This window comes from Eubalaena glacialis, chromosome 4, assembly GCF_028564815.1.
Source record: "Eubalaena glacialis isolate mEubGla1 chromosome 4, mEubGla1.1.hap2.+ XY, whole genome shotgun sequence".
Classification (NCBI taxonomy): domain Eukaryota; kingdom Metazoa; phylum Chordata; class Mammalia; order Artiodactyla; family Balaenidae; genus Eubalaena; species Eubalaena glacialis.
The window spans coordinates 116,659,668-116,686,871 of NC_083719.1; the positions used below are offsets into that span (position 1 = coordinate 116,659,668).

Genomic DNA, 27,204 nt, shown 5'->3' on the forward strand with positions numbered 1-27,204 from the left:
GTGAAAGCAGAGGACATTTGTGTGAGCCTTGAAGGAAGATGGAAGAGTCTGGAGGGGTGCTCTGGGCAGAGGATAGCGGTTATATAAAGGTCTGGAGACATATACTATCTGGAGAAGAGTTTGGAGTGGAGGCAGGTGATGAGGTTGGCAGGCCATTGTGAGTAAGGTTTGTTTGTAGGAGTTTCCGCTTCATCCTGCCTGTGGTGGGGAAGCAATGCCAAGTTCTTTTCAGAGGAGAGTTGATTCCATGACAGTGATAACTGGGGCTGTCTGGAGGGTAATTGGAAATGAGAAGACTCTTGAGAATGGGAAGGGTTAGTAGAGTGAGATATTTACTAAGGTGTAGAGGAGGGGAGGGAAGAGGAGGAAAGGGGCCTAGAGTCTCCTTCTAGGGGCCCTGGTTTGGTGGAGCTTTGGTAGGTGGAGATGAGGAAGGCCAAGGTGGAATAGATGGGGAGGAAAATGCTTGGCTCGGGCCTTGTGGGGTTTAAGGAACTGAGCTCTGCGGTCATGTGCGTGAAGTCCTTTAGATTGGGAAAGTGCTGCTCTGGCCAGGAAGGCGCTTGCTGTTGGCTTTTGGTCTTTACTATGGTTACTGTAAGAGGTGGGGTTTTCTCCTTTGTCTTTGAGGGTTTTTTCTGGGGCGAGGGGTGCATTTCAGGATTTCTCAAGTATTATAGAATGGTATTTTCAAGTTAAGAAAGATAACCTCCAGTGCCTTCTTAATTTCTTTGCTTATCTTTTAGCCTTATCTTCTGCCATTTCACTATCTGTCATATTTTTCATTCACACTTGTGGTTCTTGGAAGGTGCCAGAGTTCTCTGGTCCCTTTGCACAAACTGAAACAACCACCCTCCCTCCCTCCCAGTACATCAGATCCTCAGTGAGGACTCTCTGGCCATTGGGGATTCCCTCCTGGGTGCTCCTCTTTGCACTGGTGGTTCACTGTACAACTCTACACTTTCTGTTTTATTGTAACTATTTTCTGTTCTAGACTGTGAGCATTTCCCCCAACTGTTTTTGAAATTCTGCAAACATACAGAAAAGTTGAAAGCGTAATACAACGAGCACTTGATTCTTCAGTTCACCTAGTTTCATCAATTGTTAACATTTTTCAAATTTGCTCCATTACTCTACATAAACTTTTTTTCTGAGGAATTTGAACGTAGACTGCAGACACCAAGTATTTCACCCTTAGGTTTTTTGGCATGTAACTCCTAAGAGTAAGAACATTGCCTTACTTAACTACACTATATAAGAAATTTTACATTGATACAGAAACATGATTTCTTTTATAGAGTGGTCCAAGAACCAGTGTCTGCTCTCCCTAGGAACTTGTGAGAAATTCAGACTCTTACGTACTACCCTAGACCTACTGATTCAGAATTTGCCTTTTAACAAGATTCCCAGAAGTACTGATCTCATGTACAGTCCATATTCATATTAAATTCCACCAGTTGTCTCAGTGATGTCCTTCATAGTTTTGTTTTTTTTTTAATCCAGGAATCAGTAAAAGATCCCATACCTCATTTAGTTGTTGCATTTCTTTAGTTTTTTTTTTTCAAATTATATTCTTTTTTAAAATATATTTATTTATTTGGCTGCGCAGGGTCTTAGTTGCAGCACGCGGGATCTTTGTTGCAGCACGCAGGGTCTTTTTAGTTGTGGCATGTGGGGTCGTTTTAGTTAGGGCATACGGGATCTAGTTCCCTGACCAGGGATCGAACCCGGGCCTCCTGCATTGGGAGCGTGAAGTCTTAACCATTGGACCACCAGGGAAGCCCCCTGTATCTCTTTAGTTTTGATTTTCAGTCTTTTTCTCCCCCCATGACATTGACACTTTTGAAGAGTTTAAGCCAGTTTTATAGAATGTCCACAGTTTGGATTTGTCTTATTGTTGCCACTTTTGGCAGGAACAGTACATGTGTGATGATGTACCTTTCTCAGGACATTGAAATGATCATCAGATTGTTCTACTGGTGGTGATGCTAAGTTTAAACACTTGTGATTAAGTGGCATCTGCCAGATTGTTCCATTTAAAGGCAGCTTTTTCCTTTTGTACTTAATAATTAATTGCTGTGATGATCTGGTAGGGATTTCTAATTAGTCTTTACGTTCCTGGCACCTAGCAGGATCCCCAGGATGTGGTAATTGGTCAGTCATTGACAAGTGAATGACAAACTAGGTCATCAAAGGTATATACTACAAGTTTTAGAGACAGTTCTTTCTTGCTTTCTCACTCAGTCTGGGTAACTTCCTAGACTCTAGTTAAGTTCGGGCATCTTTTCTCCTGGCTCTCCAAGGAAAGTACAGTCCTCTTCTTCCTGCGCACTTCTCAGCTGTGTGGGAGGTTTCTCTGCCTTTTAGTCCCATTGTTGTAAAACAAAACCCTCTTTTCCCCTTTGTCTCTTTTCTCTTGTGCTTCCAGTCCACATGCTGGTTTCATCTTTGTTTTTCAGACCAGAGTCATCCAGTTTCTTATGGAAACAGGGACTTCCTGTGTATCCATAATCAGTTGCCTGTTAGAGGGCTTAGTGCAATTTTCTCTTAAACACTTCCATTGTTGATGGTCTCAGCCATGTCTAGTGGAAGCTAAGTAAACGAACATAGATATCCAGACCACACTGCAGTTACTTCAGCAGCTCTGGAGCTTGTTTTTGTTTTTTCCTTCACTTGATCTCTCTCACCTCTTCTTGCTCTATGCTCCAGCCACATTGGCCACCTCTTTCTCTAAGCCCTGGGAAATGCTGCCTTGTCTGTTACCTCTGCCTGCAGCGCTCTTCCCCCAAATAATTCACTTGATTGGCTCTTCCTTGACTTTCAGATTTCAGCTCAAGTGTTACCCAGACAGAAAGGCCCTGGAAGGACCCTACCTAGTTTCATTACCATTACCCTGCTTAATTTTCTTTCTAGCACAGATATTGTCTTATTTGTTTACTTATTTATACTGTTACTACAGTGTAGTTTCATGAAGGCAGAATTTTTGATCTCAAATAGTGTCTATACAGAGAAGGCACTAAAATATTTGCTGATTGAATGGCTAAATGGTGGACTGAACATTGTTTTTTTAGGTTTACCTTTTGTCCTTTGCTTAGTGCTCTTGGTAATCATTGTGTCTCCTAATGCTTGTGGCATGGAAGTTCTTTCATTCAGTTGTTCCCTGTGTTTCCCCATTGCCTTTTTTTTTTTTTTAAATACTTATTTATTTGGCTGCGTCGGGTCTTAGTTGCAGCTTGTGGGATCTTTCGTTGGGGCGCGTGGGCTTCTCTCTAGTTGTGGCACACGGGCTCTGGAGCTCGCGGGCTTAGTTGCCCCGCGGTATGTGGGATCTTAGTTCCCCGACCAGGGATGGAACCCGAGTCCCCTGCATTGGAAGGCAGATTCTTAACCACTGGACTGCCAGGGAAGTCCCTCCACATTGCCTTTGGTACTCTAGAGAAGGTAAGAAACAAAATGAGAGTGATGGTATGTTTTATTATGATTAAAAATAATTATAATTAAAAAAATAATTATAATAATAAAAGTAATCATAATAATTATAATCTTAAAAAAATAATAAAGATCTAGCCAAGTGTCTTTTTTCTTATAGATGTATATATACCTGGAAGAGGAGTGACAGCTTGTACTATGTGCCATATAAGTGCCTGACATAAAATGTATTTGTATATGAGTTGATCACTGGTTTATGTAATCCAGTATTCTGCCGTATATGGAAACTTTTTACTCTGATTATGTTTTGGCTCTCAGGTTTGACCAAGGCTAAGCATTTTTTTTTGGACAATGATATTGTACTTGTGATTAGAAAGAGACTGCTTTTTTTTGTGGTGGAGGGAGGGGAACAGGTTTTCTTTTTGTTTACATGAACCTGTGCTTTTTTAAATATATAAATTTATTTATTTTATTTTTGGCTGCATTGGGTCTTCGTTGCTGCGCACGGGCTTTCTCTAGTTGTGGTGAGCGGGGGCTGCTCTTCGTTGCGGTGCGCAGGCTTCTCATTGCAGTGGCTTCTCTTATTGCAGAGCACGGGCTCTAGGCATGTGGGCTTGTGTAGTTGTGGCTTGCGGGCTCAGTAGTTGTGGCTTGCGGGCTCAGTAGTTGTGGCTCACGGGCTCTAGAGCGCAGGCTCAGTAGTTGTGGCGCACGGGCTTAGTTGCTCTGCGGCATGTGGGATCTTCCCGCACCAGGGCTCGAACCCGTGTCCCCTGCAACGGCAGGCGGATTCTTAACCACTGCGCCACCAGGGAAGTCTGAACCTGTGCTTTTATACTTCTTATTTTCTTATCTCTCCTTGGCCCTCTTCCCCCAATTCCCAACTCGTTTACATTTTAGGAGAAAGTGACAGGCTTGGGGGTGGATTTCGTAAAATAGGTGTTGGAGTGAGTCTATTATTATTTTAACTTTTTGGCTGCATTGGGTCTTCGTTGCTGCGCACAGGCTTTCTCTAGTTGCAGCGAGCGGGGGCTACTCTTCGTTGCGGTGTACAGGCTTCTCATAGCGGTGGCTTCTCTAATTGCGGAACACCGGCTCTAGGCGTGAGGGCTTCAGTAGTTGCAGCACGCGGGCTCAGTAGTTGTGGCTTGTGGGCTCTAGAGTGCAGGCTCCGTAGTTGTGGCGCATGGGCTTAGTTGCTCTGCAGTATGTGGGATCTTCCTGGACCAGGACTCAAACCCATGTCCCCTGCATTGGCAGGCAGATTCTTTTTTTTTTTTTTAAACATCTTTATTGAAGTATAATTGCTTTACAACGGTGTGCTAGCCTCTGCTTTACAACAAAGTGAATCAGTTACACATATACATATGTTGCCATATCTCTTCCCTCTTGCATCTCCCTCCCTCCCACCCTCCCTATCCCACCCCTCTAGGTGGTCACAAAGCACCGAGCTGATCTCCCTGTGCTATGCGGCTGCTTCCCACTAGTTATCTATTTTACATTTGGTAGTGTATATATGTCCATGACACTCTCTCACCCTGTCACATCTCACCCCTCCCCCTCCCCATATCCTCAAGTCCATTCTCTAGTAGGTCTGTGTCTTTATTCCCATCTTGCCACTAGGTTCTTCATGACCTCTTTTTTTTTTTTTTTTTTCCCTTAGATTCCATATATATGTGTTAGCATACTGTATTTCTTTTTCTCTTTCTGACTTGGCAGGCAGATTCTTAACCACTGTGCCACCAGGGAAGTCCCTGGAGTGAGTCTTAATTATAAAGGTTACCTTTTTTTTTTTGACAGTAACCGGGAGATTTGAGAGTTGAGATTCCAACAGCTGTGTTAACTCTGTTTAATGCAGATGCAACCTGGCATCCCTACGATTGCCCTGAGTAATCCACAGCCCTATATCTTGTGCACTGTGACAGTTAACGTTACTGTGGGTACTTTAATTTCTAAATTTCCTGATTTGCATTTAAATGAGCCATTCTAACATTGCATTAACTTAACCTTGCTGTTTAAAAAAAAAATTGGCATTTAGTAGCTAGGTGCGGATATTCTAAAGCTTTGGAGCAGACACATTTTAAGAATAATGTGGCCATTCTGTTGTAAATGAACATTTAATATTTTTGGAGAAGGTATATAGCTCTTTGCACGAATGAGGCAGTTTGCCAACAATCAGCCTCCTTGGTTCTGATGGAACTATGCTTTTATTTTCTGCTTGTTGCTTCTCCATTTCTCTTTCTGTCATGAAGATTGCTAGTCAAATGCCTACCATCTCTGCCCCTTTCTGAATTTATAGTGAACTTTTGCGTTATAGCCAGGATTGCTATTTATAAGGTAATGAAGACTGAGTGACTACAGTTTTTTTAATTTCGTTCCACTAAGCATGATCCCTTCTGGAAAAACCTAAGGTTGCTGTAATTCATTAAGGTTGGCTAGCTCTAGTAGGTTTTGTAATAGATCTTGTGAAGGAGTGCTCTGTAAGTTAATTGGAAAACTAGAAATTGCCAAGCGTTTAAAAGTTATTTGTTTAGTTACTCTAAACAATGCCATTAATTGTAGAGAAGCAGAAGCTATGACTAAGATTGAGGCAGGAGCTTTGTCTTGGTAGGCTTGTAAATATTTTAAAATCAGATTGCATAAATTTAATTCAGCTAATACTGTGTCTGCTCTGCATAAAGCATCTTTGCATAAAGTACCTTGCCAGCAACTTAAGGCATATAAAGAAGCATAAGCATAGTTATCACGTTAAAACTTAAAATACAGGTAGGAATACCACAGGCTACACCTGGGAAAAATCAATTACGTTTAATGAAACAGTTTAGAGACTACTGAGAGACCATTTAAATGAAAGGAATACTAGAATTTCAGAGCTGGAAGGACATGGAGCTTAGAATTCAACCCCTTTCATTTTATAGATGAGAAAACTGAGGATCCAGAAAGGTGAGGTCACTTGTCCAAGGTCAGAGAATAAATAAATGACGAAGCTGGTTCCAGGAGCCATGTTCTTTCCAGAGAACGTATTTTCATTAGATTTTATTTTTTATTTTTTTTATTTTTATTTTTTTTTAAACTTTGAAAAGGTCAGTATTCTTTTTTTTAAAATTTATTTATTTAATTTATTTATTTTTGGCTGCATTGGGTCTTCGTTGCTGCATGTGGGCTTTCTCTAGTTGTGGTGAGCGGGGGCTACTCTTCGTTGCGGTGCGCAGGCTTCTCATTGCAGTGGCTTCTCTTGTTGCAGATCATGGGCTCCAGGCACATGGGCTTCAGCAGTTGTGGCTCGTGGGCTCTAGAGCACAGGCTCAGTAGTTGTGGTGCACGGGCTTAGTTGCTCCACAGCCATGTGGGATCTTCCCGGACCAGGGCTCGAACCCGTGTCCCCTGCATTGGCAGGCGGATTCTTAACCACTGCGCCACGAGGGAAGCCCTTCATTAGATTTTTAAATGTTCTACCTCCGCTTTTTGAAATCCTTTTAGGGTTGGGGGTTACCAAAAGCATAACTTGATTCTGTAGTATAGTTTAATAACATTTGGTGTCACTCTTGGAGGGGCCTTTGATTAAAGATGCCTCCTCACAAGGCAGTCTGCTTCCATCATGGTTATTGAAAGACTTGAAAACACACTGAATGGGTTCTCAGTTTTCAAGTGTCAGTATATTTCAAGTTTCTCAATGGAAGTGAGTGATTGAGTCCTTTGCCTTAACACCTACCTCCTCAGAGACAGTACTTAAGAGGATGTGGAGTTCTGGGATGTGGAATCAGAAAGGACTTCAGGGGAAAATCTTGTTTAGTGATTGCAAAGTGTTGACCAACAGGGCAAACATAGTACTCAGATATGAGTGTTTGTCCCATACAGTGGTAAAATCTTTTGGAACAAGTTTCTAACATTAAAGTTGGGAGATTTAATGTAAAAATCTGCAAGTTTGGATGTCTTAAAAAATTGAATGATCTGCTAACCAAAGGTGTGCATGATAAAGATTGCCTGGAGCTCATGGGAAGCTGGGCACATGCTTTTCCCATTTACCACTCCCTAGTGGGTCTCCCCAGACCCAGAGAGGTCAGGGTCGTTTGCAGTTCATTATTGTGCTTACACTCTGACTTTTTTCCCAGTTAATAAGAAAGTGAAATTATTTTGTAATTGGGAAAACAAAAGACCAAAAAGACTTTTTTTGAGAATTAAAAAATTTTTATTATCAACATGTGTACAGATCATCAGGGGACTCTTGTTCTTTCTCTAAGGCAGTCCTAATTTTTCTCCAAGTGTCTGAAGCCTTTTTCCCCGTTACTGGACTGATCCAGTCTTCCCAGGCTCACCTTGGGCAGCTTGCTCCCTCTTTGAGTTACCTCCAAACAGCTTTCCTTCTCCTTGGCAGCTTCCCTGTGGCCTGAGACCTTGTCTCTCTCTCAGCTCAGGACTCTCATCCTGGTCTCCAGTTTTGCTCATTGGGCCCGAGCAATGGATTCTAAAACTGTAAGAATGCACGTGTATGGTGTTTGGACCTTGATTTGCTGGTTTTCAAAAGTAATCAAGTCCTCAGGCCAGGTACCTTTCCTCAGGCAGGGGTTAGGCTAAGTGCTTTTCCCTGGGCTCCTTTCAAGAAGGCTTTTTATTTCAAGAAAAAAATGAAAGGGTGTATTTCTTTGGGAAAGTGAATTGTTGTATGTTGTACTTGTTTAATAATTAAAATCCAAATGTGACCACATGTCTTCTTGCAGCTAGCTTCGCTTAAGTTGTCTTTTGACTCCTTCCCTCTGCAACCTTTGAAAGATTTTCTGTTTTGTGTTGATACAGTGGCTGGAATGCTAGGATACAGAAATGTGGGATCCATGGGGAAAAATCATTCCTTCTGAAATGTCTTATCTTTGACATTTGATGACATTTGCTTGAGCTGTTGTCAGTCCTATAGCAATCTAAAGGACTCCCATCTCCTAGGGTTTACTGACTTGGGCTGATGTTTAGTGGGCAAATAACCTTTAAAAACCAAAGTATAGGCTTGACATAATATGAGTGTAGAGAGCAAATTTGCCCACTTGAAATGAAACAAATTCCCTGGAAATGGGCATTCTGTGTTACCAGATTAAGCATATCCACATTCCTTTTGGCATTCCATCTTCAGCGATTCTAGAGTTTTTAGATGATGCCTCCAGTAATATTTTCAGCTATATCTAAAGGAGTCTACCTATTTGTGCCTCAAGCATGCATTTATGGGAGAGGATACAAACAGATATTTTTTATACTAAAGTTGTTAAGAGTGTACTGGTCACAGACACGCGCAGTTCTACCTTGTCCTGGTCATTATTCAAATATAGGATTTAGATGTCTGATGTTGCTTTCTGTAGAGGGTTTAGAACTGTGCTGTCCGATAAGGTAGTCACTGGTGGCTATTTAACATTAAAATGAAATAAAATAAAGATAGTCAATTCTCAGCTACACTAGCCACATTTCAAGACGTCTCTCTCCCTCTTCTCTCCTCTCCCCTCCCCCCTCCCCCCTCCCCCTCCTTGTTCTCTCCCTGTCCTCTCCCTCTCCTCCTACCTTCTCCTTCCCCTCTGCTCCTCCTCCCTTCTCTTCTCTCCTGCTACCCCTCCCTCTCTCCATCCTATTTCTCATTTTTCCCTTCAATTTCCCTCTGTTCATTATCTTTCTCCTCTCTCCCTTCTTTTCTTCTCCTTCCCACTCTCCCTCCCATTTTCCATTCTTCTCTGTATATATACATATATTTAATACATTAGTTTTTTTCTAAACCATATGAGAGTAAGTTGCAGACATCATTCCCATTACATGTCACAAGGACATAGCTACAATATAATGATGGGAATTTGAAAATTTAACATTGATACATTACTATTTATTATCTATTTCAGAGTCCCTGATCAAATTTTATCCCTGATCAAATTTTATCAGTTGTCTCAATTTCTTTTTCCTCCTAATACAATTTTCAGTCCAGAATGACTGCATTTAGTTTTCATGTCTTTTTTAGCCTCTTTTAATTTGGAAGAATTTCTCAGCCTATCTTTGTTTTTCCTACCTTGACATTTTTGAAGACTGTAGCTAGTTATTCTGTAGAATATCCATCACTTTGAGTTTGTCTGATGTTTCCTCATGACAAGATTGAGGTTATGTACTATTGGTAGGAAATACCACAGAAGGTGATGCTGTATCCTTCTCAGTGCATTGTACCAGGGGGTACATGATGTCCATTTGTCCCATTATTAGGGGTGTTAATTTTTGTCACTTGGCTAAGGTGGTGTTTGCCAGGTTTCTGCACTGCGGTGTTATATTTCCCCTCTTGGTAATCAGTAATCTGTTGGGAGTTACTATGAGACTATGTAAGTACTCAGTTTCTTAGTAAACTTTTCATCTGTTTGCTTTAGCATTCTTTGATAATTCTTGCCTGAATATTATTGTGATATTTCCTAAATGGTGATTTTTGTAAATATGTTATTCCTTCTCTGTTCGTTAATTTCCTATTACGGAGGAACTTTTCTTCTCTTTTGTTCATATTAGCGTGGACTCATTCAGTGGATCACAGTCTGTTTTATTTAATTTAATGTTCACAAAAGCCATCTAAAGATAATGATAGTCTTTTTTTTCTTTATTATTATTATTATTTTTCCTTTCTTTATTTTTTTGGCTGCATCGGGTATTATTATTATTTTTCTTTTCTTTATTTTTTTGGCTGCGTCGGGTCTTAGTTGCAGCACACTGGATCTTTGTTGAGGCATGCGGGATCTTTCGTTGCGGCTCGCAGGCTTCTCTCTAGCTGTGGTGCACGGTCTCCAGAGCGTGTGGGCTCTGTAGTTTGTGGCACCCAGGCTCTCTAGTTGAGACGCGAGAGCTCAGTAGTTGTGGCGCGCGGGCTTAGTTGCCCCGTGGCATGTGGGATCTTAGTTCCCCGACAGGGGTCGAACCTGTGTGCCCTGCATACAGGTAAAGAAGGTGGATTCTTTACCACTGGACCACCAGGGAAGTCCCTGATAGTCTTTTTCTAAAAAGTAAATGATAGTTTTATTTTATAAATGAGGAAACAAGTTCAAAGTGATTAAGTGATGATCAAGCCTGCCTTTTGATTATATTGTCCTTACAATTTGTAAAATAAAGATTCTACTTTTTTTCATTACAAAAACAACTTTCTAAATACCTGTAATTTTATAAAATCAGAAAATACAATTATAAAAAAGAATGTTAAAACCACTCATAATCCCCAAATCTTAGAGGTAACATCATTGTTAATATTTTGGTTTATATATCCCCCTGCAGTTACACTTCATATTGTTTTCAAAATCCCCTTTCCGTCTTCAGTAGTATGTATTTTGAACATTTTCTCATAAACCTCTACATTTTCCCCATTTTTAAAATGAGAAATTTCAGGTATACACACCCAGCCACACACTACATGTCTTCCATCTAATTTAACACTTATGAATATTTTTTCATAATTCCTTGGTCTCTCTGTGTATGTATTTTTACTTTCACTGAATTTGAAAGTTGCAGTCATCTTGACATTTCACCCCTAGATATTTCAACATGCATCTCCTAAAAATAGTACTTTTTCTGTATAGCCACAATTCATTATCACATCTATGAAATTGAGCATTAATGCCATAATATAATCTAATATTTAATATTAAAAATTTACTAATTTTCCTGCAAATGTCTTCTTAATAGCTTTTTGTTTCAAACTGGGATCCAAACAATATACATGTATTGCATTAGATTCTTATGTCTCCTGAGCCTTTTAGTCTAAAATACTCCCCACACCCCCCATATTGACTTTTTGACGAGTTAAGGTCCTGTTGTCTTGTAGGATGCCTTACATTCTGGATTTGTCTGTTACCTCATAGTGTTGTTTAACATGCATCTGTATCCCCTATAAACGTCTGTACTTCATATAAACTTGCAATACAGTCTAGGTTAGGGTTTCTTAACCTGCACTGAATTTGAATTGGAAAAATTTTGTCTTTGTTGTTATTATTAATAGGAATTTAGCATTTCCTTCTATTATTAACAATAGAAAACCAACTCCAGTTTTCAGTTGAACCTCTAACTTTGTCCCACTAGTAGGAATCTCAGTGCTTTTCATATATGCAGCAATTGTAATGTATTTTGAAAAAGTGTGTGTTCATTATTACTTTGAAGTAGTTATCAGACTTCTTGACATTTTTTTAAAAAAATTATTTATTTATTTTTTTGGCTGCGTTGGGTCTTCCTTGCTGTGCGCGGGCTTTCTCTAGTTGCGGCGAGCGGGGGCTACTCTTTGTTGCAGTGTACGGGCTTCTCATTGCAGTGGCTTCTCTTGTTGCGGAGCAGGGGCTCTAGGCGCGCAGGCTTCAGTAGTTGTGGCACACGGGCTCAGTAGTTGTGGCTCGTAGGTTCTAGAGTGCGGGCTCAGTAGTTGTGGTGCACGGGCTTAGTTGCTCCACGGCATGTGGGATCTTCCTGGACCAGGGCTCGAACCCGTGTCCCCTGCATTGGCAGGCAGATTCTTAACCACTGCACCGCCAGGGAAGTCCCTTGACATCTTATTTAATATGTTAATAAAGAGCATATATATTACTGCATCACACATTTGTGAAGTATTTTTATAGCTGAATTTCAGTATATGTGTTTCCTTGGTAATCCTTTGAATTGTATTTCATGCATTTAAAAAAAGTTCTGAGAAAGGGTCTATAGCTACCCTGTGCAGTACTGAAGCCACTAGCCACATGTGGCTATTGAGCCCTTGAAGTGTGGCTTGTCTGAATTTAAATGTGCCTTAAGTGTAAAACACATCCCAGATTTCCAACACTTGGTACTTATGTAAACATCTCTAATTAAAAAAAACTGATTACATAACAAAATGATAATATTTTAGATATACTGTTTTAAATAAAATATGTTATTGAAATTAATTTCATTAGTTTCTTTTTACTTTTTTAACACGGCTACTAGAAAAATTTAAATTACATAGGTGGCTTGTATCATATTTCTATTGGACAACATTAGTCTATAGGCTTTACTAGACTGCTAAAGGGATCCGTACATTGAAAAAGGTTTAGAATCCCTGTGCAGAGGCTTCATTAGACTCAGGTTAGACATTTAATTTTAATTTTGCTGTTGCACAGCTAACTTTGCTCAGTTTATAGTAATACAGAGGCTCTTGAAAAAATTTAAAACTTATTTTTCATTAAGAATACTTTTTAGGAAACGTAGGGCACTTCATATTTCATTATGTTAGGCATATACTATCAGAGTTGCATTATTAGCAATACTAAGTTTAGTTATTTAAGGGGATGATTATTAGATCTCAACATTGTAAAGGTATATCTTGCCCCCTTTGTAATTAGTAAGTAACCTGTTCAGGTGATACTTTGGCACCTTACAAATACCCTATTCCCCAATAGCCTATCACCTAATGGTGTTAACATTCATTGATAATCCGTGTTTGAATCAGTTATCACACTGGGGTTTACAAAATGGTCATTTTCTAATTCTATTCTACATTTATGGTACAGAAATTCTCTTCCCACCCCCTTTCTTTTGAGGATCCCTGTGGTCATAGGATAGCTATCTAATAGGCAGTTACAGTCATTAGTTATTCTTCTTCATACTCAACTTGTGAATTTAGCCAATGGAGCCCTTGGTTCTTGTATCTTTTTGATATGATCTTGTTAGTCTTTGTGTCTTTCCTTGCTTTCTGCACAATAGGATACATCAGACCTGTAATAAGCCTTTTTTTTTTTTAAGGAAATAGTATTTAATAGAAATAAAGACCTGGGCAGTGAGAACACTAATTTTTGTTTTTTCTAAATTTTGTCAGTATAGTTTTTTAAGAGTAGCACAGTATCCCCTTGTGTGGTTGGTTGTGTGATTTATTCAGTGATCTGTTGTTTGAAATTTAGGTAGCTTCCAGTTTTTAATGATTGTATACAGTGCTGATGTGAACATCATTGTATCCAAGTTTTTACATGTACCTTAATTTTTCCTTTAGAATAAAAATTGAGAGGTAGAATTTCTTGTTCACAAAAATGCACCCTTTTAAGGTTTTATATTTCTATGAACAGTTTGTTGTCTGGAAAGTTTTAGTGTTTACCTCAACTACATGTCTCACCTGGTTTTCTGGTTTTTCTTTAATCTTTGAGGCACTACTTTTAGAAACAAACACCAACTGCTTGGTATTTTGGCTGAAGTCTTTTCCCTTAGTCTTAAAGCTTCTGTCTAATGGAGGTTTACCTTGACACTGATACAGTGATATTTGACTAAGTGTGACTTGAAATTTCTTCTGGCTACAAGTGATAATAGCTGTAGGTGCAGAGGGCAGTAGGCTTAAGCATTATGTTTTAATACAGTAAGACAAGATATTCTCTAAGAATCCATCAAACATTGAAGTGAGGTTTACCTTTTAGATAATAGTGTATTATAAATATTTTGGAATAAGAAAAACCAGAATCTTCTGTATTAGTCTTCTTTCACTTTAGTTTTTCATCCTAATTCTAAGTCAGTGTGGAAAAACTGGAGGTAGAAGTGTCTTGGTGCCAGAGAAGCCGAAAGGGAAAAGCTCTGTGTGTTTGGGAATGCCCTCTTACAGTAGCCCTAATGTTTGTAAACTCGAAATCTTAAGTGTAAGAGGTTGTAAGAATTATGGGCCCTCATGTGCAGGCTGGTAAGAATTTTTTTCATCTTGTGGTGATTGTAGCTTTCCTGGTATAAAAGTCCTTAAGTAGGAGAAGATTTGTTATATGTTTCATGTTTGTGTTTGATACTTGCCTGACTTTGTCTCTTTCTCTTTCAGAAATGACTGCTGTCCACGCAGGCAACATAAACTTCAAATGGGACCCCAAAAGTCTAGAGATCAGGACTCTGGCAGTTGAAAGACTGTTGGAGCCTCTTGTTACCCAGGTAAGAATCTGCAAACAAATACATAGTTGTTGTAACATGGTTCCATAGCAATAGGCCCGGGTAATAAACACAAGGCAAGGTTATTTAGTTTAAAGCCTTAATTTGAGTGGTTGAGTTTAGACTGATAGTAATGAGACAGTTTGGCTCCACTAATAGTTAAATATTGATGTGTGGATTCATTTAGCCCTTTAGAAACACATTTGCTGCCATTTTTCCAGTCTTATTGGCAGTAATAGGGGCTAGTGGTATGTAGTGCGACTAATACTTAAAAGTATTTCCAAAAAAGATAGGATGCGGATCCTTGACTGTTAAGCCTCTTCACCCTGCTTAACACACCTTTTGTTGTCTAGGATTGATTAACAGGTCATTTAACTTGAGGGTGTAGGTTTGGTATGTTTTGTTACAAGTACAGATATCACAGTGTGATGACATTTCATTAACTGTTAGCAACTAGCTATGCACTTTTAGTGTTTTGGCACATTTTACTCCTGGGTGTGTGTGTGTGAGAGAGAGAGAGAGAGACAGACAGACAGATACCGTGCGAGCACGAAAATGAGATGTAATGGCATGTGCTATCTTTTTAAAAAACTCCATTCTAGCTCATAAATATAAACTAGTATTATAAATAAGTAAGTAAGTAAGTAGGAGTGTGTGGTAATACTCGAGAATATTTACTTTCTTGGAGCCCGTCTACTGCAGCTCTCAGTTAGGTCTTCTGTGGACTGCGTTACACTAATAAATGTTTAGTCATCTTCAACCTATACAGATTGTCATTATTATATGTGTTAATGATGGTTAATGTCTGGGACTTAAAACACCATCACAATAGGCAGCTTTGGGCAATTGTTCCTTTCTTTATTAAGGGCCTTTCCTAATTAATTGTGATTTGTGTGAATAAACTGAAAAGATTTCAGAAGCAAGTTATCTTAAAACATTTTACACAGGTTGAAAACATGGAAAAATGTGACCTCCAGGCAGATCTAATAAATTCATTGTTAACCTCTTTCTGACCTTCTTGATGACATGCAGTAGAGACATGTAACTTGTTTGTTACCAGTTTTTAATTTGTAAAATGAAGCTTAAAAACCTAATGATCATGTTTGAGGAATTAAAATATTCATTATATTTCTTAGCTTACACATTGAGATAGCTAAATTATTTTGGAAACTAAATGGAGTATCATTCCTGAACATCTTAAATATGGAGAGAGTTGTATGTTATTTGTTAATGCTTAATGGAATCTCATAAGTGTGATGTTTCATTTTATTATGAATAATTTATTCTTGCTACCTTTAAAGATGTTAGTCTTTCTGTTTTTTTTTTTTTTAATTTTAATTGACTACAATTTAATTTTCAAAAATGAAACTTTTAGGTTACAACCCTGGTAAACACCAATAGCAAGGGGCCCTCTAATAAGAAGAGAGGTCGTTCTAAGAAGGCCCATGTTTTGGCTGCATCTGTTGAACAGGCAACTGAGAATTTCTTGGAGAAGGGGGATAAAATTGCAAAGGAGAGTCAGTTTCTCAAAGAGGAGCTTGTGGCTGCTGTAGAAGATGTTCGAAAACAAGGTAGGTCAATATTGCTTTTTATATATAGAGAGGCAGGCCTTTCTAGAAAAATAATCCTTGAAGGTGACTTTTTGTGGTCAGTATTTTCATTCTTACATGCTTGCCAGTTGCTCAAGTAACTATGAATGTTCACTTAGTGGAGATGTATTAAGTTGTACTGGCTTAAGCTTTAATCAGGAGAGATTAACAAAGGAACGTCTTTTTTGGAGAATCTGAATCCAGTTCCCTTGGGTGTTCCAAATAATAGTTGAGTCTTAGAAATGTTATAACACAATTTGATAGGAAATAAATGGGGCAGAAGTTTATCTTTTATCCTATGTAATAGCTCTTAGTTTGTGCTGAAGATGTAAGGGTGATAAAATGGAAAAATGTCCAGCCATTCTGAAAATACACTAGAAACTGCTTCATTCTGTCAAACTGGTATGTTAAATCAGCCATGCATATTTGCACTGGCTTGAGTTTAAAATAATTTAAATGTGAGCTTAAGGGAAACATTTTTTTGGGAAACTCAGAAGTAGTAAAAAGTGAAATTGTAATCCACAGCTTATCAGTAGTTACTGTTAGAAAAACTGTCATCACTATGATGTAATAAGCACGATATAAGAGGACTTTATTTTATTTAAAAATTTTTTTTATTTTATATTGGAATATAGTTGATTAACAATGTTGTATTAGTTTCAGGTGTACAGTAAAGTGATTCAGTTATACTTATACATGTATTGGTTATCTAGATAAGAGGACTTTAAATCTGGACTATTAACTTCTTGAAACCTGCAGTTTTGTGTTAAACTTCTGGTCCAGCAGGAGGACTTCAACAAAGACATAGTTTTTTTTACGGCTGTTGGATATCATCTAAGGTGAACTGACCTCCTGCTCTGTGCATGTGCTTTACTGGCTTTTGGGAGAACCTCAGTGGCTCTCTGATGGCTGACAGCAATGTACATAGTCCCTTGGAATCTTAAGTCAAATTCATCCCTGTGACAGTACCCAAAAAGAGCAGTGCATTAAATGGAGATGCTATCTCCCATCGTTCTGAGTTTGTGAATAAATATTTCTAATACTGCAAATGATGAGATTACTTAAGTTCCATAATACTAGCTAGGTGGATGTGTTAGTTTTCTCTGGCTGCCATAATAAATTACTACAAACTTGGTAGCTTAGAACAACAGAAATTTTTTTTTTGAAGTTCTGGAGGCCCGATATCTGAAATCAAGGCGTCAGCAGGGTTGATTCTTTCTTGGGGCCTCAGATGAAGAATCTGTTCCATGTTCTTTCCTGGCTTCTGTTTGTTGCTGGCAATCCTTGGCATTCCTTGGCTTATAGACGCATCACTCCAATATCTGGCTCTTTTTGTCGCATGGTATTTATTCTCCATGTATCTCTGTATTGCAAAGTTACCTCTTATAAGGACATTAGTCACTGATTTAGGGTCCACCCAGTATGACCTCATCTTAATTTGGTTATATCTGCAAAGACCCTATATCTAAATAAGGCCACATTCACAGGTTCTGGGTGGACTTGAATTTTGGCGGGACACTATCAACTTGGTAGAGTGGGTTTTTAATGAATTTATTTTAAAGTGGTTTAATTTTCCAATTCAGGACAATTTTTGAGCTTCCTGTTGAGGAAATCAGGACGCTGTTACTTCATAGACCTCAGAAAGTTTTGTTTCCTAGGCCTTCTTGCCTCCTCTAATGAAACTCACAATCTTAACAGGTGAATTTGCTCAAGTGTTCATTGTCTAGTGACTAAGACATTTATTTTCAAAATAAAGCTTAATTATTGCAAGAAACTTTTTTTCCCACTGTATATGTTCCTTGTTTCAGAAGTTACTCTGATACAAATCTGTAGCAATCATGGTATAATACACTCTCCCCAAGCACCCCCCCCCCCATTATGAATGCATATCTAACTTTCTGTTTTTGTTTTTTTTGTTTATATCTGAGAAAATCTTTTATGTGGCTCTGAATCATAAATACTTGTTCGTCCCAGTCCAGCTTTGCAATTATTTTTGATCTATTCATGATTTAGTCACCATAATTTTCCTTCTCCTTGCAGGAAGACAAAACAAAACAAAAGTAAAACTAAAGCAAATATATAGCTGCCTGTCATGATCGTTACTGTATCAGATGTGAAAAGCTGAAGTGCCTTGCCTTTTTTCTGTTGGCTTACTTTTTTCTTTGGTGATTGTTAACAAATGGTGATGCAGCCTCTCTCCTATCATAAGTAGAAAATACGTGGTATGAAAATGGTTAAGCACAGATTCTTTAGTCAACCAAACCTTGTTGGTTATGTTGTTGAAGCGGTTTACTCATCATTTGAAACCCTGAAGTGATGTTAATATATCTGCAGATTCTTTGACACCTCTCTGTTTAGAAAGTGACGTCTAACTTTGATTCTCTTGAATGTGTGTTGTACTTAGAGACTCTTGGTTCTATAAAGAATAGAATGTGATAAGGAAGTTACACTATTTACTTTCGAAGCAAAGTCATAAAAAGAGTGTTGTATCCTCTTATCTCTTTCTCATGGGTTATTCACTCTGGGGGAAGCTGGCTGCTGTGTTACAAGGACACTCAGGAGGTCTTGTGGAGAGGAACTGATGTCTCTTGTACCAATTTGCCAAGCATGTAAGTAAGCTGCCTTGGAAGCACATCCCTCAGCTACAGTCAAGTTTCAGGTGATGGCAGCCCCAACCAACCCTGAATTCCTGACCCACAGAAAACTGGGGAGATAATAAATATTTATTTCAAGCAACCAAATTTTCGGGTAATTTATTGGGTAGGGAAAGATAATTAATGCAAAAACCTTTCCCAGGCCCGCTTTCAGTGGTCCTGAGCACTTATGCAAAACTCTGACCTAACTGCTCTGAATTTTACTGGCATATAAAATGTAGAGTAATTATGATTTATCTAGCGCTCCATAGCAGATTGACTAATGAAGCAGAGTTAGAATCCTTGCATTTCAAGTCTGTTGCTTACCCACTGAAACACTTATAAAGGATGTATATTTATTTATTTTTATTTATTTATTTTTGGCTGCGTTGGGTCTTTGTTGCTGGGCATGGGCTTTCTCTAGTTGCAGCGAGCAGGGCTACTCTTCATTGCGGCGAGCAGGGCTACTCTTCATTGTGGCGCTCGGGCTTCTCATTGCAGTGACTTCTCTTGTTGCAGAGCGTGGGGTCTAGGTGCGTGCACTTCATTAGTTGTGGCACGCGGGCTCAGTAGTTGTGGCTCACGGGCTCTAGAGCGCAGACTCAGTAGTTGTGGCGCACAGGCTTAGTTGATCTGCGGCATGTGGGATCCTCCCGGACCAGGGCTCGAACCCGTGTCCCCTGCACTGGCAGGCGGATTCCTAACCACTGTACCACCAGGGAAGTCCCTAAAGGATGTATAAAAAGATTATTTTGTTCCAAATTAATGTGGGCTACTTTTGCCTAGTACAAGTTGGCTTTTTTTTTTTTTTTTTTTGGGTAAAGTTCAAGTAGTAAGTATTTTAGACCTTTTTGGCGATAAGGTTTTTCTTGACACTATTGAGTTCTGCAGTTGTGTTGGGAAAGCAGCTATTCAGTATATAAACAAATGGGCATGGCTGTATTCCAGGAAAACTTGTTTATAAAAACAGGGGGTTGGCCAGATTTGACCCACAGGCTGTAGTTAGCTGACCTCTGATCTAGGGTTAAAGATATGAGCTTACTGTTTTCAAATAAATAATTGATTTAGGTACTTATAATGTTTTTGAGACAAAAATTGGACCTTCTATATCTTTGAGTTTGTACAAGCCCTGTGCTTTCTGTGCAGTCATAATTAATAACCAGAGACTTGAATGCATGCAGTTTTTCAGCATAACTTAATTTTCTTTTTGTATTTGCCCCTGATTACATGAATAATAAACACATTTGTGAGTACACGAAAACGTTATCATAACACTGTCAGTTGGTAAAACATTCACATATATAAATGCAGGGTCACTTTACCTCAAGACCAGGTGAGTCTCCTGTCGTGGATGGGAGCCAATTATCAATTGCATGGCCTCCAAACCCCTGTGATCTAGGGATTTCATTTTACTGCTAGTCAGCCCAAACTAGTTGTTAACTACCTTATATGGGCTGAGGCATACATGTGCCTCATAGAGATGTGCTTTTTTGGGACCCTGCCCACCCCCCATGTTCCCCTCCCTGATTAGGTCATTCTTACTTTATACTTTTTCTTCCTAGCTCTTAGCATAATGATAATTAAATAATTGGTTGTCTTCCCCTCTCTAGGCTCCAGCAGGGTAGGTTCTGTGCTGGTCTGGTGACTGTTCTCTGGGCAACTATCATGGTGCCTGTTCTATGATAGGCACTTAAATGTTTGAGGAAGGTAATTGACTATGTTCTCCAAGAATTATGTGAGCAATGGCTCTTTCCAAAAATTAAGGTGAGTTTCCTCCCCACTGCCAAGTGTAAATGCAGGGATACTGGTGGAGAATCTTACCTTAAAAAAAAAGAAATTGAGATATAATTCACTTAACATAAAATTCACCCTTTTAAAATGTATATGATTCAGTGGTTTTTAGTATATTCACAGAATTGTGCAGCTGTCACCATTATTTAATTCCAGAACATTTTCATTGCCCCCAAAAGAAATCTCATACCCATTAGCATTCATTCCTTATACATATATTGATTTTTTAAAAAAATTTATTTAATTTATTTATTTTTGGTCACGTTGGGTCTTTGTTGCTGCACGCGGCTCTCTCTAGTTGTGGTGAGCGGGGGCTACTCTTCGTTGCGCTGTGTGTGCTTCTCATTTCAGTGGCTTCTGTTGTTGCAGAGCATGGGCTCTAGGCGCGCGGGTTCCAGTAGTTGTGGTGCGTGGGCTCAGTAGTTGTGGCTTGCGGGCTTAGTTGCTCTGCGGCATGTGGGATCTTCCCGGACCAGGGCTCGAACCCACGTCCCCTGCATTGGCAGGTGGATTCTTAACCACTACGCCACCAGGGAAGCCCATATATTGATGTATTTTAACGATACCTGGAAAAGAGTATTCATGAGTCCTTGAATAGGGCTCTGATGAGCAAAAGAGGGCCCTTAACTGATTAGGAGACATCCAAGGGACAGAGATGGGAAAGCCTAAATGAAACTTGTTTGAAAAGGGGGAGACATTAAAAAAGGAGGACCAGTGATGGTAAATTGGAAGTTGACTGATGAGGAATAGTTTCTACTAGAACAGGGTGTTTTAATCCATTAGTTACAATTCACAGTTAGATCTCAAAGGCCAAGAACAGAGACTTGCTGCTGTATCAGTGACTTCTTCCCTACAGCTCTTGGGCATTTCTGGGTGGAGGAGGGAGGAGAAGGCCCCAGAATCTGAGGTGCACCTTTATGTATTCCCGCACGGCTTCTAATGATACTCTGTTCGGTAAAGGGGCCAATGATTGGTGTACTGCGCAACAGTGGATTTCCTGGGAAGAAGCTTGTGTTTAGAGAGACCAGAGTGGGGAAGGGGCTGGGTGACCATGTGTGGTCTCTGATGCAGAGAGACTGTCTTCAGGAATTCCCTGGCAGTCCAGCGGTTAGGACTCAGTGCTTCCACTGAAGCGGTCCCCAACCTTTTTGGCACCAGGGGCCCATTTTGTGGAGGACAGTTTTTCCACGGATGGGGGCGGGGATGGTTCAGGTGGTAATGCGAGCGATGGGGAGCAGGCAGATGAAGCTTCGCTCCCTTGCCCGCACCTCCTTTGCGCCTCCTGCTGTGCGGCCCGGTTCCTAACAGTCCGCCGCACCGGTCCGTGGCCTGGGGGTTGGGGACCCCTGCTGTAGGGGGCCTAGTTTCAATCCCTGGTCAGGGAACTAAGATCCTGCATGCAGAGCGGTGTGGCCAAAAAAAAAAAAGGCAGACAGACAGGAGGCTGTTTTTCCTGTTTCATCTTGGAGTTTATAATCAGGACATATGGAAATGAAAATTAATAATAGCATGAGTGTCATGCAAAGAATGGAGTGGACTAGGAGGTAAGCATGGGATTAGAAAAGCTTCCTGAAGGTGCAGTAGTGGATCTTGAAAGGTGGAAGAAGGGAGGGGAAAAAGTCATTCAGGTAAGAAAACCAGCAGACAGAGCAAGATGTGGGTGAGGAACAGTGAGGGTTCTGACTGGAGAGGAGTACTGGGAAGAGAGGTTGGATAAGAAAGCTTGGAAGCTAGATTTTAGAGGGTGGCTTGGAATGCCAGGTGAAGAAGGGAGCACTGTCCGGGAAATGATACAGATTAGAGGGTTCTGTGGCTGGAACAGGTCTCCAAGGTTCAGGTTCCCATATATTTAAATATATGTAGTGACTCAGGACTTGCTACCTCTGGAAGCAGCTTTTTCCAGCCTTGTGTTTATTTTTAAAGCTTTTTTCTTCTTAAATTAAACTGAAATATGTCTCCTTAACTTTGTTCCTGTTTTAAGAATTTCTGCCATCTGGGCAACACAGAATATGAAAAAAAGTGGTGTTTGGGGGAGATTAGTTTCTCAGGTGTGTGCAGGAAGCTTTAAAGTGGTTGGGGGAGAGCCTGGAGGCCAGACCAACAGTCAGGAAACCATCAAGGTGGTGGGCGGTGAGATGGTGCTATTAAGGACAGGACTGCTGCAACAGACCGTGGAAAGGGAGAGTTGGCCAGTTGTCAAGCAGGTTTACTGCCAGCTTGGCCTCTGGTAAATGGCTAATTTTCTTTGTAGATAAAACTAAGGGACCTGGTATGTGAAAAATTACAATATTTTCCTCACACTTGAATCACTTAGGGTATATATTGAGGCAGTGTGTGCTACTAAAAACTCCAGGTGAATTACCTAAAATTAGCATACTCTCCTCAGTTTAGAGCCATTCTAAGATTCTGGTGTGCAGTTTTCCATCAAGTTGAAAAAAATTCCATTACATTATTTGCTTCAGTGTTTATTTACACTACTAAAAAGTCAACTAACAGATTATTTTTTTTAACTTTTTATTTTGATTCACAGGGATTTGCAAAGATAGTACAGAGCAGTGCAGTATACCTTTACCCAGTTTCCCCCAATGGTTACATTTTATGGAACTATAGTACAGTATCAACACTAGGAAACTGACATTGGCACAGTAATTCTCTGGTTTTATCACCTGTGAAGATTTGTGTAACCATCTCTGCAATCAAGATACAGAACTATTCCATCACCACAAAGCTCTCCCTCATGCTACCCCTTATAGTCATACCCATGTTGCTTATACTCCCCACCATCCCTAACCCTTGGCAACTAATCTGTCTCCATCTCTAATTCTGTCATTCCCAGAATATTGTATAAGTGGAATCATACAGTATAATATACTGTATATGAGTATATGACCTTTTGAAATTGGCTTTTTTTTTTCCACTCAACATGTTGCCCTTGAGAGCCATCCAAGTAGGTGTGTCTATCAGTAGTTTGTCTGTGAGTACTCCATGGTGTGGATGTAGCTTGTCTTTTCATCCTCTTAACAGGTCTTTTGCATAGTAAGTTTTTAATTTTGATGAAGTCCAATTTATTGATATCCCCCCGCCATGTATGGATTGTGCTTTTTTTTTTTTAATTTATTTTTGGCTGCGTTGGGTCTTTGTTGCTGCACGTGGGCTTTCTCTAGTTGTGGCGGGCGGGGGCTACTCTTTGTTGCAGTGCGCGGGCTTCACATTGCGGTGGCTTCTCTTGTTGTGGAGCACAGGCTCTAGGCACGTGGGCTTCAGTAGTTGTGGCACGTGGGCTCAGTAGTTGTGGCGCACGGGCTTGGTTGCTCTGCGGCATGTGGGATCTTCCTGGGACAGGGCTCGAACCCATGTCCCCTGCGTTGGCAGGTGGATTCTTTACCACTGCGCCACCAGGGAAGCCCATGGATCGTGTTTTTGGTGTCACGTCTAAGAATTCTTTAACAAGCTTTATGTTAGCTCATGAAGTTTTATGTTTTACGTTTAACTCTCAGACTCATTTTGGGTTAGTTTTTGTATAAAATGTGAGGTTTAGGTTGAGTTCTTTTTTCCCTTGTGAACATCCAGTTGTTCCAGTATCGTTTGTTGAGAAGACTGTCTTTCCTTCATTGAATTGCTTTTGCACCCTGTTAAAAATCAGTCACCTGTACTTGTGTGGGATTATTTCTGGGTTCTCTGTTTTGTTGTATTATCTATGTGTCTGTCCCTCTGCCAATGTTCACACAGTCTTTATTGCTGTAGCTATGAGTCTTAGAATTGGGTAGAGTGATTCCTCCCCCTTTATTCTTTTTCTAAATTGTTTTAGCTATTCTAGTTTTTATTGCTTTTCCATATAAATTTTAGATAATCTTGTCTATGTCTACAAAAAAGCTGCGATTTTGGTAGGAATTACATTAAACTTGCAATCAATTTGGGGAGAGTTGATATTTTTACTATATTGAGTCTACTATGAACAAAATATGTTTCCATCCATTTAGATCTTTTTTTATTTCTTTCATTAGTGCTTAGCACCATGTATATATATATAATATATATATCCTTTATATGTTTTATTAGTTTACATTATTTTATTTTTTGAATTATTATAAATAGTATTTTATATTTATTTAGTTTTGTGTTTCTTTTCAAGTCCTTGGCTACACGCATGTGCGTTTTACCCTAGTTTTATTCCTTGTGTACAGCAAAGTACACAAATTGGTGTACAGATTGAAGAAGTTTTACATATATGTATACTCATGTAACTACCATTCAGAAAGTTTCCTCAGGGACATAGATTTTAGGACTTTAAAAATGTAGTCCTAAATAGTTCTCCAGTAGGGTTATATCTATCTATCTATCTATCTATCTGTCTGTCTGTCTATCTAGTTTGCTTAGCGTTCATATAACCTCACCTATTACAAGTTACAAAAATTCAACTCAAATTTGTTTAAGCAAAAAGGGAGTTAATGGGTCTTAGTAATTGGGAATTCCAGGAGTAGATCCTGAGTTCAGGCATGGCCAGTGTGACTTGACTGAAAGGATGTGAAGCTTCCTTCATCACTTGCCTCCATGTATTTGTTTACCTCTGTTTTCATATATACATATTGGACAAGATGCCCACCTCTAGTTTGAGGTGGTCATCCTAGTTTTGTCATCCCAGCAGATAAAACTTTTCTTTCTTAGTGCTTATATCTTAGTCATGGAGGGGACTGATTAGCTTTGCTTTGGTCACGCTCGGCTCTAAACCAGTTTCTATCTCCAGAGGAGATTGATTAGCCAGTGTGGATCACATGTTCACCCCAGGACACAAGGAATGGTGGAGCGTTCTCCTAGGGAACAAGGGATATAATAATATGATGTTTAATGGAAGGAAATTATCCTTCTTGACAAGTAATGGGATAGTCCATTAAAATATTTTACTGTCTTTAGAGGTGTAAAATGCTACTTTCTTTTTTAAAAATTTGCATTATTTGGAGTAATTGATGTTGACCATTTTTTCGTGTTTGTTTATGACTGTATCTGAAACATGATGGTGCTTGTGAGAAGCCCCTAGGGCAGTGATAAGTATCTATAAACATTAGTGCTCCTTTGTTGATTTGTTGAATCCCTGTTATTTTTCTTATTGATTGGAATTATGCCAGGTTTTCAAAAATTGTGACTTAGCTTGTTGGACCAGAGGTGCTAATCTTCTAGGTTTCTCATCACTAATCTGTTGGTATGCAGAGGTAGTATTAACTTGGAGTTGGAGAATCAAGACATGATTGTGTGTGTCTGTAATGATTTTAATGGTGGGACCTGATTTATGGTAGTCCTGGAAAAGGTGGTTGAGTTCAGTTGAAAAGAGCAAAGATTGCAGCTAAATCCAGTGACTTTTACTGCCTCCCAGACCATGTGGTTTGATTTTTGTTCCATGACTGCCATACTACTAACCACACCCAGTCATCTCTCGTGTATGTGCTGTTATTCACATGGTGGACAACATGAAAACATCTGGATAATTCACTGCGGCCTCCTCTCCAATATTGGAAAAACAGTTAATAGTAATACCTACATACCCCATCTCCCCAAATGGATAGAAGGTAAAAATAGAGTAAATCCTTTTACTAAGTATCCTTGACAAGTAAATAGAAAGCAGACATTTTAATGTTTGGCTTATAGTTTCCCACCTTTCATGTCTGTTTATGTCAGGCAGTATTTGTCTTAAGATTTCTTTGGAGGCTTTTCTTTTCAAGTTCTGGCTTTGGGATCATTACAGTATTCCATTTCAGGTAAACTTTGATTATAATGCAAGCCCATTGTTCTTGAATAGAAGTAGGACTTCAGCTTATTGAGAGCAATCAATGTTGTTCAGTACTAAGTTTCAGTTGTTGTAAGAACCATCTTTTCTGTAGAAAGTGTCTTGTAACTTTTAGAGCAAGAAAGCAGTATGTATTGGTGTTCTAAAACAATAGAGTTAAAACTATTGAGTTTGCTAAGATCTGTGTGATCTTAGCAGTTACAGTTCGTTGGTGAGCATACTCATTAATGGACTTGTTGCACAAATATCTTCTCAGCTTTTTTTAAATCTTGAAAGTACAGAATTACATAGTCAGATAAAACTGATGGTCTTTTAAGGACATTGTTATAAAGAAGGAATAGGCAGTGAGGGTTTTAAATTGATATTAAGAGACAGTCTTTTATTTATCTCAGTAATTGTGCAGTGAAATTGAGGATGTAGAGGCCTTCTTCCTTGTTATAGTTTGAATGATTTTTGTATACAGGGAGAAAATAGCATATACATATGGAGAGGTGTGTGTGCATGCATATATATGTGTGTGTGTGTGTACATGTTTTTGTGGTATGTATATGTGTGTGTGTGTGTGTGTGTGTATATATATATATATATATATATTTTTTTTTTCCATTGTAAATCTTGGCAAGGCAGTTTTAAGGAAAATAATGATGTATTTTATCCCTGACAAAAGAATATTGAGCACAAGCTATCAGGCTCTTGAGGCATAATTTTCTCCGTGGCATCTAACTAGAGTCAGATTGAAGGAGGTGAAAATTGGTCTCCTGTCCAGTGCAGATGTTAACAGCTTCAGACTGGTATACCCACATCTAATATAGTCAGCCTGCAAGATAGATGTTAGAAGACAGATGTGATTAGGACAAAGCAGCTGTCAGTGAGTGTTTCGAGTAGGATTTGAGAGGTAGACAGGAGACAGCGAAATCTGGGTTTGCTAAGTTCATGATGTGAAGACTTGAAACATAGCTTTGAGGAGCTTTGTGTGGGTGTGTGAGACTGCATTTTAATTTGTCTGGTCTTGTTAGTGTGGTTTTATTCATGGTGGAATCATGAGCTTGATCTTATATATGGGCTCTTTAATTTTTCACAGGAAAAAAAATGACAAGTATTCCTA

The 27,204-nt window shown here is 39.3% G+C and overlaps 1 protein-coding gene across 1 annotated transcript in view; it reads left to right on the forward strand.

The window, feature by feature from the left end:
* CTNNA1 (catenin alpha 1) overlaps nt 1-27,204 on the forward strand; it is a 183,638-nt gene that overhangs the window by 13,967 nt on the left and 142,467 nt on the right. Inside the window, exons 2-3 of the mRNA XM_061189651.1 lie at nt 14,204-14,310; nt 15,683-15,878. Coding sequence (XP_061045634.1) covers nt 14,206-14,310; nt 15,683-15,878 — 301 coding nt within the window. The 5' untranslated portion in view covers nt 14,204-14,205. The remainder of the gene's footprint in view (nt 1-14,203; nt 14,311-15,682; nt 15,879-27,204) is intronic.